This window comes from Pleurodeles waltl, chromosome 3_2 (genome assembly GCF_031143425.1).
Source record: "Pleurodeles waltl isolate 20211129_DDA chromosome 3_2, aPleWal1.hap1.20221129, whole genome shotgun sequence".
Classification (NCBI taxonomy): Eukaryota; Metazoa; Chordata; class Amphibia; order Caudata; family Salamandridae; genus Pleurodeles; species Pleurodeles waltl.
This window is the reverse complement of record NC_090441.1, coordinates 209,717,795-209,734,906: the sequence shown is the minus strand read 5'-3', so window position 1 is coordinate 209,734,906 and position 17,112 is coordinate 209,717,795. Positions and strand designations below refer to the sequence as shown.

General features: G+C 54.3%; 1 protein-coding gene across 1 annotated transcript in view; it reads left to right on the top strand.

The window, feature by feature from the left end:
* The window catches only part of CHPF (chondroitin polymerizing factor), a 72,954-nt gene that overhangs the window by 33,531 nt on the left and 22,311 nt on the right, over window positions 1-17,112 (top strand). The window contains exon 2 of the mRNA XM_069227199.1: window positions 5,552-6,116. Coding sequence (XP_069083300.1) covers window positions 5,552-6,116 — 565 coding nt within the window. The remainder of the gene's footprint in view (window positions 1-5,551; window positions 6,117-17,112) is intronic.

Here is a 17,112-nt window from a genome sequence, read left to right as displayed (position 1 = left end):
GCTGGCTCCTGACGTGTGTCTAGCACACAACTCCCAATGGGATGGCCTCGTGGCGCTGTCGGTTGTTTTGGGTCCATTGCAGCGTTTCCATTACATCCCGGAGATGGGAAGTTCTTGAAACACCGTGTTTTGTATGCTCTGGCTCATGCGTAGGGCTGCGTGACTGGTATGTTTAGTCTGCACCGGCCCCTGGGTAGGGCTGCGTGACTGGTATGTTTAGTGTCCTCTGGCCCATGCATAGGACTGCGTGACTGGTATGTTTAGTCTGCACCGGCCCCTGCGTAGGGCTGCGTGACTGGTATGTTTAGTGTCCTCTGGCCCATGCATAGGACTGCATGACTGGTATGTTTAGTGTGCTCCGTCCCCTGTGTAGGACTGCGTAACTGGTATGTTTAGTGTGCACCGGCCCCTGCGTAGGGCTGCGTGACTGGTATGTTTAGTGTCCTCTGGCCCATGCATAGGACTGCGTGACTGGTATGTTTAGTGTGCTCCCTCCCCTGTGTAGGACTGCGTGACTGGTATGTTTAGTGTGCACCGGCCCCTGCGTAGGGCTGCGTGACTGGTGTGTTTAGTGTGCTCCGGCCCCTGCGTAGGACTGCATGACTGGTATGTTTAGTATGCTCCGTCCCCTGTGTAGGACTGCGTGACTGGTATGTTTAGTGTGCTCCATCCCCTGTGTAGGACTGCGTGACTGGTGTGTTAAGTGTACTCCAGCCCATTTGTAGGACTGCATGACTGGTATGTTTAGTCTGCTCCGGCCCATGCGTAGGACTGCGTGACTGGTGTGTTTAGTATGCTCCGTCCCCTGTGTAGGACTGCGTGACTGGTGTGTTTAGTGTGCTCCGGCCCCTGCGTAGGACTGTGTGACTGGTGTGTTTAGTGTGCTCTGGCCCATGCGTAGGACTGCGTGACTGGTGTGTTTAGTGTGCTCCGGCCCCTGCGTAGGACTGCATGACTGGTATGTTTAGTATGCTCCGTCCCCTGTGTAGGACTGCGTGACTGGTATGTTTACTGTGCTCCATCCCCTGTGTAGGACTGCGTGACTGGTGTGTTAAGTGTACTCCAGCCCATTTGTAGGACTGCATGACTGGTATGTTTAGTCTGCTCCGGCCCATGCGTAGGACTGCGTGACTGGTGTGTTTAGTATGCTCCGTCCCCTGTGTAGGACTGCGTGACTGGTGTGTTTAGTGTGCTCCGGCCCCTGCGTAGGACTGTGTGACTGGTGTGTTTAGTGTGCTCTGGCCCATGCGTAGGACTGCGTGACTGGTGTGTTTAGTGTGCACCGGCCCCTGTGTAGGGCTGCGTGACTGGTGTGTTTAGTGTGCTCCGGCCCCTGCGTAGGACTGTGTGACTGGTATGTTTAGTGTGCTCCGGCCCCTGTGTAGGACTGCGTGACTGGTATGTTTAATATGCTCCGGCCCCTGCGTAGGACTACGTGACTGGTGTGTTTAGTGTGCTCTGGCCCCTGCGTAGGACTGCGTGACTGGTGTGTTTAGTATGCTCCGTCCCCTGTGTAGGACTGCGTGACTGGTGTGTTTAGTGTGCTCTGGCCCATGCGTAGGACTGCGTGACTGGTGTGTTTAGTGTGCACCGGCCCCTGTGTAGGGCTGCATGACTGGTGTGTTTAGTGTGCTCCGGCCCCTGCGTAGGACTGCGTGACTGGTGTGTTTAGTATGCTCCGTCCCCTGTGTAGGACTGCGTGACTGGTGTGTTTAGTGTGCTCTGGCCCATGCGTAGGACTGCGTGACTGGTGTGTTTAGTATGCTCCGTCCCCTGTGTAGGACTGCGTGACTGGTGTGTTTAGTGTGTTCTGGCCCCTGTGTAGGACTGCATGACTGGTGTGTTTAGTGTGCTCCGGCCCCTGCGTAGGACTGTGTGACTGGTATGTTTAGTATGCTCCGTCCCCTGTGTAGGGCTGTGTGACTGGTGTGTTTAGTGTGCTCCGGCCCCTGCGTAGGACTGCGTGACTGGTGTGTTTAGTGTGCTCCGTCCCCTGTGTAGGACTGCGTGACTGGTATGTTTAGTATGCTCTGGCCCATGCGTAGGACTGCGTGACTGGTGTGTTTAGTGTGCTCCGTCCCCTGTGTAGGACTGCGTGACTGGTATGTTTAGTATGCTCTGGCCCATGCGTAGGACTGCGTGACTGGTGTGTTTAGTGTGCTCCGTCCCCTGTGTAGGGCTGTGTGACTGGTGTGTTTAGTGTGCTCCGGCCCCTGCGTAGGACTGTGTGACTGGTATGTTTAGTCTGCTCCGGCCCATGCGTAGGACTGCGTGACTGGTATGTTTAGTAAAACAGTAAACTTTGCACTTGTTTAGCGCACTACTCACCCGTTAGGGTCTCAAGGCGCTGTACTCATACCGCTATGGAACCCCTCCTGGCTTTTCCCTGTGAGGTGCCCACTCCTGGGCACCCCCAGGGTGAAGCCAGGCATCCAAGCGCTTTTGGGGCCGTTGTGGAGATTAAGCAAGCTATTGCCCAGAGTTGCAGAGTGGGACCCATTAATTAGATTAGGCACCGATGCGAGAATTATCTGGTCCAAGGGAATTGAGCCCAAGACCTGCCGAAGCGGGACTTGAACCCTGGTCTTGACCCAGATCTCTGCTTCAGGGTCTGCCGCTCTAACCATTGTGCCACACTTCTCCACAAATGCTCCGTCCCCTGTGTAGGACTGCGTGACTGGTGTGTTTAGTGTGCTCTGTCCCCTGTGTAGGACTGCGTGACTGGTGTGTTTAGTGTGCTCCGTCCCCTGTGTAGGACTGCATGACTGGTGTGTTTAGTGTGCTCCGTCCCCTGTGTAGGACTGCGTGACTGGTATGTTTAGTCTGCTCCTGCCCATGCGTAGGACTGCGTGACTGGTGTGTTTAGTGTGCACCGGCCCCTGTGTAGGGCTGCGTGACTGGTGTGTTTAGTGTGCTCCGGCCCCTGCGTAGGACTGCGTGACTGGTATGTTTAGTATGCTCCGTCCCCTGTGTAGGACTGCGTGACTGGTATGTTTAGTGTGCTCCGGCCCATACGTAGGACTGCGTGACTGGTGTGTTTAGTGTGCTCTGTCCCCTGTGTAAGACTGCGTGACTGGTATGTTTAGTCTGCTCCGGCCCATGCGTAGGACTGCGTGACTGGTGTGTTTAGTGTGCTCCGGCCCATGCGTAGGACTGCGTGACTGGTATGTTTAGTATGCTCCGTCCCCTGTGTAGGGCTGCGTGACTGGTGTGTTTAGTGTGCTCCGGCCCCTGCGTAGGACTGCGTGACTGGTATGTTTAATATGCTCCGTCCCCTGTGTAGGACTGTGTGACTGGTATGTTTAGTATGCTCCGGCCCCTGTGTAGGACTGCGTGACTGGTATGTTTAGTGTGCTCCGGCCCATGCGTAGGACTGCGTGACTGGTGTGTTTAGTGTGCTCCGTCCCCTGTGTAGGACTGCGTGACTGGTATGTTTAGTCTGCTCCGGCCCATGCGTAGGACTGCGTGACTGGTATGTTTAGTGTGCTCCGGCCCATGCGTAGGACTGCGTGACTGGTGTGTTTAGTATGCTCTGTCCCCTGTGTAGGACTGCGTGACTGGTATGTTTAGTGTGCACCGGCCCCTGTGTAGGACTGCGTGACTGGTATGTTTAGTGTGCTCCGGCCCATGCGTAGGACTGCGTGACTGGTGTGTTTAGTGTACTCCGGCCCATTTGTAGGACTGCGTGACTGGTATGTTTAGTGTGCTCCGGCCCCTGTGTAGGACTGCGTGACTGGTATGTTTAGTGTGCTCCGGCCCCTGTGTAGGGCTGCGTGACTGGTATGTTTAGTATGCTCTGGCCCATGCGTAGGGCTGCGTGACTGGTATGTTTGGTCTGCTCTGGCCCATCTGTTATACTGCATTACTCTGATATGTTTAGTGTGTTCTGGCCCCTGTGTAGGACTGCGTGTCTGTGTTATATCACTGTGTTACTTGGATGTGTTTAGTGTGCTATGGCACATGCGCAGGACTGCATGTCTGTTATATCACTTTGTTACTCTGATATGTTTAGTGAGCTGTGGCCCCTGTGTAGGACTGCGTGTCTGTGTTATATCACTGTGTTACTCTGATATGTTTAGTGCGTTCTGCCCCATCTGTAATTCTGCATTAGTCTGATATGTTTAGTGTTTTCTGGCCCATGTGTAGGAGGACTGCATGGCTCTGATATGTTTAGTGTGTTCTGGCCCATTCACAGGACATTGTGAACGGCTGTCATGTTCCATTTAACGTGTCTAGTTAGTCTGTTAATGTGTTTTGAGTCCCATGTGTAGGACTGTGTGATTTTATATGTATGTGTGTGTGTGTGTATGTATGTATGTATATATCCTTTTCCATGTCCAGTCAGTGCGTATGGTGTACTCGCACGGCAAGAACCTGTCATATGAGGGAACCCCCAAAGCAGTAACATTCCTTTCGGAAACCCCCAGAGGTAGTAACTATTCGTGCGGAGGGCCCCCGAGGCAGTGTGTAGTCCAGGGACCCCGCGGCACGTGCCGGTGACCATACAGGGAATCGAAAGCAACTGTAGAAATTCAGGCGACCCTATAGGGAGGCCACGTCGTGTCACGGTGTCCCCAGAGAATCCTTTACCCCACTGCACGGACATGACACTTTGTGGGGTACCCCCGTTGTGTTACAAGCACCCAGTCTCGGTTCCCACTACCACATTTTTGTGTTTCTAATCCTTTCTAGATTGGATTTCTAGCTTTAAAGGGTAGTAATAGGCTGTGGCCTATCTCTGCTGGGTGAGGTGTGGGGGGCTGTCTGTGGAGGGGGCTGGGGCAGGCATGTACAGTCCTCCAGGCATGTGTGAGCAGAGTCCAGAAGCACTAGTACAGTGTGAGGGGAGCCCAGGCCCTGTCATCACCCCCTGCTAACTCTTTCTGCTTCTAGATTGAACTTGTAGTTTGAAAGGGTGTCTGTAGTGTGCCAGCAGTATATGAGGGTCTGTGGTCTCCACTGGAATCATGCAGTGTTAGGAGACCCCAGATGAGGGGTCTGCAAGCTTTTCTGTAGCGAGAGCTACTTCTGATCAGTGAAGATCATTGTGCGCTACTGAAGGCCAAGCCACTCGTGCACTGTAAACTGACACCCACATGCTCAGCTTGATTGACTTTAAGCCTTAATTTTTAAGGTAACTTTTCATTTTAATTTTCTCCCATTTAAAAGTGTTCCGAAACATCATTTTGTTCTCATGATCCAAAATTGAGTTGATGCGGACTTGTATTTAAGATTGAAATATCTCAGCGCTTCAGTTCTTCACTTCTGTGCCCCAGCCTGGGTCATGCATCTGACTGCGCACTGCTCATTATCAGGCCCTGCTATCTGCAGCCTGGTGATAATAATGTAAAATAAACACACTCTTCCCTTTACTTTAAAGGAAAATCAAGGCTGGGAGATACTTTGAATGTGTTTAGAGCCACTGGCAGCTCACGATTGACAGGTTGGAGACACCTGGCCCAGATGGTCTGTGGTGTCCACTGAGATGCAGTGTTAGGTGAGCCCAGACTCCGGCACCTCTCACCACCCCTCTTTCTCTTCCCTCTTCCAGGTCCAGGTACATCAGCACAGAGCTGGGCATTCGCGAGAAGCTCTTTGTGGGGGTCCTGACCTCGAAGAACACCCTCAGCACACTGGCAGTGGCCGTGAACAGGACCTTGGGCCACCGGCTGGACAAGCTGGTGTACTTCACAGGCATGCGCGGGCGCAAGGTTCCCCACGGCATGACGGTGGTCACACATGGCGACGAGCGCCCCATCTGGAACATGTACCAGACAGTGAAGTACATCCTGGACCACAGCGTCAACGAGTTCAACTGGTTCTACCTGGTGCAGGACGACACCTACACAGAGGCCCACCGCATCGAGCACCTGGTCAGCCACCTGAGCATCGACGCAGACCTCTACCTGGGCCGGCCCGAGGAGTTCATAGGGGGTGACACCGAGGGCCGCTACTGCTACGGGGGCTTCGGCTACCTGCTGTCCCGCGTCCTGCTGCTCAAGCTGCAGCCTCACCTGGAGAACTGCCGCAACGACATCCTGAGCGCCAGGCCCGATGAGTGGCTGGGGCGCTGCATTATCGACTACACGGCCAGCAACTGCGTAGAGGAGCACCAGGTGAGGGGGCCTTGGGGTGAGGGGGCAGAGCACCACCAGGTGAGGGGACCTGGGGGTGAGGGGGCGGTGCACCACCAGGTGAGGGGGGGGCAGAGCACCACCAGGTGAGGGGTCTGGGGGTGAGGGGGGTGGCGGCGCACCACCAGGTGAGGGGTCTGGGGTGAGGGGGGCAGAGCACCACCAGGTGAGGGGGGGGGCAGAGCACCACCAGGTGAGGGGGTCTGAGGTGAGGGTGGCAGAGCACCACCAGGTGAGGGGTCTGGGGACGAGGGGCGGCAGAGCACCACCAGGTGAGGGGTCTGGGGGTGAGGGGGGCGGCGGCAGAGCACCACCAGGTGAGGGGGTCTGAGGTGAGGGGGGCAGAGCACCACCAGGTGAGGGGTCTGGGGACGAGGGGGGCAGAGCACCACCAGGTGAAGGGGGGGGGGGGCAGAGCACCACCAGGTGAGGGGGTCTGAGGTGAGGGGGGCAGAGCACCACCAGGTGAGGGGTCTGGGGACGAGGGGGGCAGAGCACCACCAGGTGAAGGGGGGGGGGGCAGAGCACCACCAGGTGAGGGGGTCTGAGGTGAGGGAGGCAGAGCACCACCAGGTGAGGGGGTCTGGGGACGAGGGGGGCAGAGCACCACCAGGTGAGGGGGTCTGGGGGTGAGGGGGCGGCGCACCACCAGGTGAGGGGGTCTGGGGGTGAGGGGGCGGCGCACCACCAGGTGAGGGGGTCTGGGGGTGAGGGGGCGGCGCACCACCAGGTGAGGGGGTCTGGGGGTGAGGGGGGCAGAGCACCACCAGGTGAGGGGTGGGGTGGCAGAGCACCACCAGGTGAGGGGGGTCTGGGGGTGAGGGGGGCAGAGCACCACCAGGTGAGGGGGGGGGCACCACCAGGTCAGGAGGTCTGGGGGTGAGGGGGGGCAGAGCACCACCAGGTGAGGGGTCTGGGGACGAGGGGCGCGGAGCACCACCAGGTGAGCGGGGGGCGGAGCACCACCAGGTGAGGGGGGCAGAGCACCAAGTTGGGGGGGGGGGCGGAGCTCCACCAAGTGAGGGGGTCTGGGGGCGAGGCGGGTAGAGCTCCACCAGGTGAGGGGGGCGGAGCTACAGCAGGTGAGGGCAGAGCACTACCAGGTGAGGGGGTCTAGGGGTGAGGGGGGGCGAGCACCAGGTGATGGGGGAGCATCAGGTGAGGGAGGGGGGGGGCACCAGGTGAGCGAGGCAGGGTGAGAGAGGGCCGGGGGGGGGTGAGGGCAGGGCAGCACCAGGTGGGGGGGCACCAGATTAGTAGGGCGGAGCAGCAGGTGAGGAAGGGCGCGAGCAAGAGGTAAGGGGGGGCACCAGGTGAGTGGGGGCAGGAGGTGAGGGGCAGAGCACCAGGTGAGAGAGAGGGAGCACCAGGTGAGCAGGGCAGGGGGAGACCACCAGGCGGTCGGGGCGGGGAGGGGGGGTGAGGGCAGGGGAGCACCAGGTGAGGGGGGGAGGGGGCGAGAGGGGCAGAGCACCACCAGGTGAGGGGGAGCACCAGGTGAGAGGGTGAGGGAGGAGGGGCACCTGTTAGGAGGGTGGCTGGGGCAAGAGGGAAGGGAATGCTCGCTGCCTCAGTCCTTGTAGGGGGTCTGCCCAATGCTCGCTGCCTTACTCCTTGTGGGTGGTGGGGGGTCTCCCTAAGGCTCGCTGTCTCAGTCCTTGTGGGTGGTGATGGGGGTCTGCCTAAAGTTCGCTGCCTCAGTCGTTATGGGGAGTTGTAGGGGGTCTGCCTCAGTCCTTGTGGGGGGTCTCCCAAATGCTCGCTGCCTCAGTCCTTACTCTAAGTGCTACCATATTGCTGAGGCCTCTTCGGTGCCTTATAACTCCCCCCTGCCCCCCAACCTCCATTCCTGTCCTTGTGTTTCCTTCCTTGGGGGTCGGCAACCCTCGCTGGTGGAAGCCGGGGTCCTCCAGCTGTCCCAACTCCCCGTGGTCTCTTTATGTCCCCTCCCTCCATTCCTGAGAGGTGCTGCTGTAACACTGCCAGTCCGGAGATTGTGGAGGGAGGCATGGAGGAGGGGACGGCTGGAGGGCTGCTATGAACCTGGTGTGAAAGAGAAGGAGAGGAGAAGGAGCAGAGGAGGGCTGGAGGAATGTCACGAACCCGGTGTGAAAGAGGAGTGGCGGGGAAGCGGGAGATGAGGTATGGAGGAGGGAAGGGCTGGAGGGATGCCATGAACCTGGTGTGAAAGAGAAGGAGTGGCGAAGGAGCAGAGGAGGCATGGAGGAGGGGACGGCTGGAGGGCTGCTATGAACCTGGTGTGAAAGAGAAGGAGTGGAGAAGGGGCAGAGGGGATATCGGGGAGGGGGGGGTGTTGGAGGGCTGATATGATCCTGGTGTGAAAGAGGAGGAGTGGAGAAGAGGGGGGAGAGGTACAGAAGCCCTGCAGGGAGGGGCTGATGGGGTGGTCAGTAGCTCAGCCCCCGGGGTGGGGGGCAGGGGGGTGCGAGCGCGCACGGCACGGATGTGGGTTACCTGTGGCGCGCGGGGCACGTGCACCTACCTCTCCATGGGTCCGGGGGTGTCCCTGCTCCCCCAAGGCCCCGGGGCTGTACGGCGGCCCTGAAGGTGCCCTTTGTGCTCTCCTGGAGGAGAGTAGGAGGCCGGGCACACTGGGCCTCTTTGTTAGCTCGAAGCCTCCGGGAGGTAGGCGCTATGAAGAGTCTCTGGACCGGCGGTGGCTCCTGCCTGGATACTCCTGTGGGGGTGTAGCGCTGCACGGGGGGTGGGGGAGGGGGTGTTGGAGGGGGGGGTGGGGCATAAGAACAAGTGTTGGAGAGGTTTCCAGTGCTTGGAAGACATTGCCCCGGCCTCTCTTTCCCCCCCCCAAAAAAAAAAACACACTCACTCTCTTCATGTCTTCCTCTCTTGCTCTCTCTCCCAGTCTGTCTCTCTGGCTCTCGATCTCTCCATTTCTCTCTCTCTCCCTTTCTCTGAGTCACTCACTGTCTTCCTGTTTTCCTCTCTTGCGCTCTCTCTGTTTCTCTTCCTCTTGATCTCTCTCTTTCCCTCACTCTCTCTAACACACTACCTCACTCTTTCTGTCTTTCTCTCTTTTGCACTCTCTCTCTCTCTCGACCTCTTTCACTCTTGCGCTCTCCCTCTCTAACACAGTCTCTCTCTAACACAGTCTCTCTCTCTCTCTCTCTGTCTGTAACTCAATCTCTTCCTCTCCAGCTGTGAACGGCAAGTAACAGGCACATGGATGAAGGGGGCTCTGAAAGCCTTTATAAATGTCATTGTTGGTACATCATAGTGTTTTGACTAACACTGGACCTAAAAATCTGAATGTTCCACAAATAGGGAGTTAGGGAACAATGATGCATCACATGAGGGGCACGGCCTGACTTCATTGACTACAATGACAACATATAGCATAATGCACGAAGGGTTACTAAATGCAACTCATCAATTTTTAATTTATTTCTGCTAGGGGCTTCTATCTAACCCTGCACAAGAACACGAAAACATTCCTCTGTCTGTGCTCAGTCGACTTATTCTGCAAACCGGGCTAAGTACTAAAATCAGTGAAAGTGGTCAGGATCTGTGGTGGAAAACCAGGACTGCCAGGAACATCTGGCCCACAGGTCACCTTGTTTTCACCTCGCCCAAATCAAGTATTCCGTGAGGCGCTGGCCACTTACCAAAGCCTGCATGGCATGGGAGGCAGCAGTGAAACCTCTGCCCAGATCTGGGACAAATTCCAGCACAGCTCTGGTTCGGCCCTTGACTGCACTGCAGAGAGGATCTGAAAACCTCAGTCTCCAAGGAGTCCCAAGGCCCTGCCCACCGGACCACCATGTATGGGGAACGCCTACCAATCCATCCTTTAAACGTGTCCAGTCCTGGGTCATTCCTCACCTCCAGGTGACACCCTTCTCTGGGAGGTTCTTCACCGCCCCATCTCCATAACGTGTCCACCGCCCCATCTCCATAACGTGTCCACCGCCCCATCTCCATAACGTGTCCACCGCCCCATCTCCATAACGTGTCCACCGCCCCATCTCCATAACGTGTCCACCGCCCCATCTCCATAACGTGTCCACCGCCCCATCTCCATAACGTGTCCACCGCCCCATCTCCATAACGTGTCCACCGCCCCATCTCCATAACGTGTCCACCGCCCCATCTCCATAACGTGTCCACCGCCCCATCTCCATAACGTGTCCACCGCCCCATCTCCATAACGTGTCCACCGCTCCATCACCATAACGTGTCCAGTCCTGGGTCATTCCTCACCTCCAGGTGACACCATTCCTGGGAGGTTCTTCACCGCTCCATCTCCATAACGTGTCCACTGCTCCATCTCCATAACGTGTCCACTGCTCCATCTCCATAACGTGTCCACTGCTCCATCTCCATAACATGTCCACTGCTCCATCTCCATAACATGTCCACCACTCCATCACCATAACGTGTCCAGTCCTGGGTCACTCCTCACCACCACGTGACACGCTTCACTGGGAACGGCCACCACTCCCATCACCTTAACATGTCCACCGCTCCATCACCATAACGTGTCCAGTCCTGGGTCATTCTTCACCGCTCCATCACCATAACGTGTCCACTGCTCCATCTCCATAACGTGTCCACTGCTCCATCTCCATAACGTGTCCACTGCTCCATCTCCATAACGTGTCCACTGCTCCATCTCCATAACGTGTCCACTGCTCCATCACCATAACGTGTCCACCGCTCCATCACCATAACGTGTCCACCGCTCCATCACCATAACGTGTCCACCGCTCCATCACCATAACGTGTCCACCGCTCCATCACCATAACGTGTCCACCGCTCCATCACCATAACATGTCCAGTCCTGAGTCATTCTTCACCTCCAGGTGACACCCTTCACTGGAGGTTCTTCACCGCTCCATCACCATAACGTGTCCAGTCCTGGGTCATTCTTCACCTCCAGGTGACCTCCTTCTCTGGGAGGTTCTTCAACGCTCCATCACCATAACATGTCCACCGCTCCATCACCATAACATGTCCAATCCTGGGTCATTCTTCACCTCCAGGTGGCACCCTTCCCTGGGAGGTTCTTCACCGCTCCATCATCATAACCTGTCCACCACTCCCATCACCTTAACCTGTCCAGTCCTGGGTCATTCTTCACCTCCAGGTGACACCCTTCCTGGGAGGTTCTTCACCGCTCCATCACCATAGCGTGTCCAGTCCTGGGCCATTCTTCACCTCCAGGTGGCACCCTTCACTGGGAGGTTCTTCACTGCACCATCACCATAACATGTCCAGTCCTGGGTCATTCTTCACCGCTCCATCACCATAACGTGTCCAGTCCTGGGTCATTCCTCACCGCTCCATCACCATAACGTGTCCAGTCCTGGGTCATTCCTCACCGCTCCATCACCATAACGTGTCCAGTCCTGGGTCATTCCTCACCGCATCATCACCATGTGTCCAGTCCTGGGTCATTCCTCACCGCATCACCACCATGTGTCCAGTCCTGGGTCATTCCTCACCACCAGGTGACACCCTTTACTGGAAGGTTCTTCACTGCTCCATCACCATAACGTGTCCAGTGCTGGTTCATTCTTCACCTCCAGGTGACACGCTTCACTGAGAGCTGCCACCACTCCATCACCTTAACATGTCCAGACTTGGATGATTGTACTAAATTATGCATCAGGGTTGAGTAAATTATACGGCAAGTAAAAGGCAAATTATGCTGCGTATTTTGTGATAGTATTGCTTCATCCTTTTGTCAGTTTTACACCTAATACATTAGTTGTACCAGTTTAACTCCTAAATGTAGCAATATGCTACTGATAGGTGATCAGTCAACCTTTGCAAAGGGCCTTTGACTGTGCAGCAGCACAAATTGCTGAGTTTTTATAAACTTTTGAACCATTTGAACTAGAAACAATTTTATTGTTAAAATTTGCAGATTATGCAACAGTTGATGGATTAAGTGTCAAATACCGAAAATCCATAATTATGTGAAAATTGCGGCGTCCGCACAATCGCACCAGATGTGTCAACCTTTGACATAGGTTGGTTGTATGTTTCACCAGTGGCTTGGCTGCCCCTCTTTTCCTCTCATCAGGCAGAGTCCCAGAGAGGGGACAGTGCTTGTGCTGTACTCTTGCCCTCTACAGGCATAGACGTTTGTCTCATTAGATGATGAAGCTGTTTGGATGCCCATTATACCCTCATGTGCTCCAGAACTTCCAGCTTCATGTGGTGCACTCCTAGGCTGTGCAACCTTGCATCGTGCTTACCGCTAGGGCTGCAAATACTTGTCACAACCACTGACACACCCTGGGCTCCTTGGACTTCTCTAATGCACGTATCCTCTGATTTGAAGATCTTTCAAGGAAGTATAGTCTTAGTAGTTTATCCATGGGCCATTCAGAAATGAGGTCTGTGGTCCTCGCCTCCTTTTCAGTACACACAAACAATTCAACAACAGAATATATGGCAGTCTGAACCACCATGTGCACTCGAAGAACCAAGGCCAAGATCAGATACCAGCAAGAAGGACAGGTGATGGACCGAATGCTGAACAAATCCAACATTCATCCCCAGTCACAGATCTGGATTTAATCTATTGTTTATATTTTTTTTGCTCACCATGCCACCCCAGTTTGGACCCAGCCATATGCAACTCGGTCTTGACCCTGATCCCCATAGAAACAGTCCAGCCTGAACTGCCAGGCTAGGTCCTCCCTGGAACAGAAACAAGCATCCTGAAACTGGTTTCGGGGTATCACCCCTCATCAGCCAGACTAGCTTTTATCCAGTGGCGCAGTGAGCACAGGTCCCACGTCTGGGCATACCCTTCCCACTAAGGGCGACAAAAGCAAAAAGAACAGATGATGTTCTTTTTGCAAGATCAGATACCAGCACCAAAAGGACTAAAACCAGTGGCTGATACCAGTGGTTGAAAACTGCACACAGACATGGCTCAGGAGTGAGCCCAGAGGCACAGAGGGAAGGGCTGCACCACCTGCTGTTTTCTCGAAGTTTGTGGGGGGGTTTGGGGGTCACCAGGTATTCAGAGGGCTGACAGCCAGGTGTTTAGGGTCATTATCCAATAATTGAGTCACATCTGCTTTTTTAAGGTACAGCGCTAGTATCTAATAGCTGAGAGTTCACATCTGTTTATCGGTCAAACATACAATTGTTTTCATGTATGTCAAGTGATTAGCAGTGTCAAGACCTAAGCAGGGGGACCTTGGCAGCTGCACGCTCCAGAGGCTTTGCTGCTGTGACTTTTTAAAGACAAACTCTGTGTGGTGTGGGCGAGAATTAGGGCGTGGAAAGGCTGCATACACCAACCTGCAGCCTAGCATTAGGGCGCGAGGGAAGGCTGTATAGACACAACCGGCGGCCTAGCATTAGGGCGAGAGGGAAGGCTGCATACACACAACCTGTGGCCTAGCATTAGGGCGAGAAGGAAGGCTGCTTAGACACAACCTCTGGCCTAGCATTAGGGCGTGAGGGAAGGCTGCATAGACACAACCTCTGGCCTAGCATTAGGGCGTGAGGGAAGGCTGCATAGACACAACCTGTGACCTGCTATTAGGGCGTGAGTGAAGGCTGCATAGACACAACCTGTAGCCTAGCATTAGGGCGTGAGGGAAGGCTGCATAGACACAACCTGCGGCCTAGCATTAGGACGTGAGGGAAGGCTTCATAGACCCAACCTGCGCCCTAGCATTAGGGAGTGAGGGAAGGTGGCATAAACACATCCTATGGAATAGCATTAGGGTGTGAGAGAAGGGGCATAGACACCATCTGCGGCCTAGCATTAGGGTTTGCGGTAAGGCTGCATAGACACAACCTGCGACCTAGCATTGGGGCATGAGGGACGGCTGAATAGACACAATCTGCGGCCTGGCATTAGGGTGTGAGGGAAGGCTGCATAGACACAACCTCTGGCCTAGCATTAGGGCATGAGGGAAGGTGGCATAGACACAACCTGCGGCCTAGCATTAGGACGTGAGAGAAGGCTGCATAGACAACTTGCGGCCTAGCATTAGGGCGTGAGGGAAGGCTGCATAGACACATCCTTTGACCTAGCAGTAGGGCCTGAAGGAAAGCTGTATAGACACAACCTGTGGGTTAGCATTAGGGCATGAGAGAAGGCAGCATAGAAACAACCTGCGGCCTAGCTTAGGGTGTGAGGAAAGACTGCATAGACACAACCTGCCGCCTAACATTAGGGCATGAGGGAAGCTGCATAGAAACAATCTGCGCCCTAGCTTAGGGTGTGAGGAAAGACTGCATAGACACAACATGCGGCCTAGCTTTGGGGAATGAGGGAAGGCGCCATAGACACATCATACGGCATAGCATTAGGCCGCAAGGGAAGTGGGCTTAGAAACAACCTGCGGCCTAGCATTAGGATGTGAGGGAAGTGGGCTTAGACACAATCTGCAGCTTAGCGTTGGGGCATGAGGGAAGGCTGCATAGACACAGCCTGCGGCCTAGCATTAGGGCGTGAGGGAAGGCAGCATAGACACAACCTGCGGCCTAGCATTAGTGCGTCAGGGAAGGCAGCATAGACTCATCTTGCGGCCTAGCATTAGGACATGAGGGAAGGCGGCGTGGACACAGCCTGTGGCCTAGCATTGGGGCGTGAGGGAAGGCTGCATAGACGCAACCTGCGGCCTAGCATTGGGGTGTTAGGGAAGGTGGCATAGACGCAACCTGCGGCCTAGCATTGGGGCATGAGGGAAGGCTGCATAGACACAACCTGCGGCCTGGCATTGGGGCATGAGGGAAGGCTGCATAGACACAACTTGCGGCCTAGTATTAGAGCGTATGGGAAGGCTGCATAGACACAACCTGTGGCCAGAAGGCAAAGTCCTCATAGGGCACAGCAGCCACCTGGCTCTAAAGGCAAAGCCCCAAGTCTGCACTGCATTAGGGCTTAAGTTAAGGCTGCATAGGCACAAAATGTCCTGATAGCACAGAACAGACACCCTGCACTACTTGTACAAGGGAATGCTGTGAAGTTCTAGACTGCATAAGGGCATGGAGGAAGGCTGTATAGGCACAAAATGAGGCCAGTAGCCGAAGGACTCATAGGGCACAACAGGCAGCATTTAAAGTTGTTTTGTGCAAAGTCGTACAAATATATACGTTTGATGGAATGTGTAGCTACAGATACACATGCTATGCATTATTCCGCCATCTAGTGTTGGGCTCGGAGTGTTCCAAGTTGTTTTTCTTCAAAGAATTATTTTCGGTGTCACAGGATTGAGTGACTCCCCCTCTCGGTCATACTGCGCATGGCCATCGACTCCATTGTTAGATCGTTATCTTTCCGCTGTCTGATTCGGACGTGTTTCCTCTTGCTCCGAGATTTCGAATTGGAAAATTTAGAAAACTTCCTTAATCGTCGGTATTGTTTCGATTGCGTTTCCACCTAGCCTCGAACCGATAGTACTGTCGGAAACTAAATTTCGCCCGACTTGTGCCCGTTCGGGCCTACTGTGTCGAAGCCTGATGGATCGGATTCCGTTTCGATTTTGACCTTGATGCCACGCAAAATTTCCCTAACCAGACCAACATTTTGTTTGTAATCTGTGTCTCTCTCCCGATCACAAAGAAGAAGACTGCAAGGCCTGTCGATTGTTTCGATCCAAGGAAACCCTGCATGATCGGAGAGCCAGAAGATTGGAAATGGCGTCAAAGTACTGAACATCTCAACATCGTGGAGGAAGAACAGGCGCAGACTGCGGTTTCCATCAGAGACACCGACTCCGAACAAGACTCAGAAGAAGATAGGCCTCTCACTGCTGGTCAGCACGTGAGTACGTTTGCCCCTACACCCACTTATTAAAAGTCCTCAAAGGCCTTCGATACACCACTGCCAGAGAGTCGTGGTTCGACCCGAAAAAAGACTCTTGTTGACCAACCTTCGGGTTCGGCGTCGAAAAAGGCCACTCCTCCGTCTGTATCGGAGGAGAGTAAATCCATCCAGAGTTCCACTTCTGACTCGAGCAAGCGTCCTCACTCCTCGGGGTCAAAGCCTCAACGCCCTGCTTTGGGGCTGAAACATTCAGCTGTATTTTCGGGCCCAAAAAAACTACCATCTTTGGAGCTGAAAAAGCCTTCTTATACAGAAGAGCAAGGACTTTTGAGCCATCTTAAACAGAGCTCCAAATCACTGGAAGAACAGTCTGATAGACCTTCTGAGGACACTGAGATCCAACCAATCCTTGAGATTATGGATATAAGGCAATCAAGAATTCACATCCATAATGAGACTGGCAGAATAATTACTGCACCTCCTCTACAGACCAAGAGTAAATTGGCCTTTTAGGAACATTAAGACACTGCTCCACCACCAGCCAAAATGTATAAACAGAAGGAGAAGCCATTACCTATCCATACATCTCCACCTCATTCACCACAACTTTCTTTTTCCCCACTAGCCCACTACCTTTGCCTTCACCAACTCATTTCCAATATTCACATGGTGATACAGGTTGATCCTTGGGATCTCTACAATCCAGATACTATTCTTGACAATGACCCAGATTTATACCCGTCTAAGCCTTCTCCACCAAAGGACACTTCTGCATACACGCAGGTTATTTCAAGAGCAGCAGCGTACCATGGGGTGCTTATGCACACTGAACCTCTAGAAGAGGATTCTCTCTTTAACACGCTATCCCCCACGCACTCAAAATATCAATGCCTCCCAATGCTACCTGGCATGATCAAACATGCAGATCAAATATTTAGTGAGCCAGTCAAAGCTAGGGTGATAACACCACGTATTGATTAAAAAAAAATATATATAAACCTGCTCCTACAGACCTTGATTATATCACACACCAAGTTCCTCCAGACTCAGTGGTAGGAAGTGTGGCTAGAAAGAGGGCTAATAGCCAGTCATCAGGGGATGCTCCTCCCCCTGACAAGGAGAGTAGAAAGTTTGGTGCTGCTGGCAAGATGGTAGCGAAAGAAGGCTGCCAACCAATGGCGAATTGCAAACTT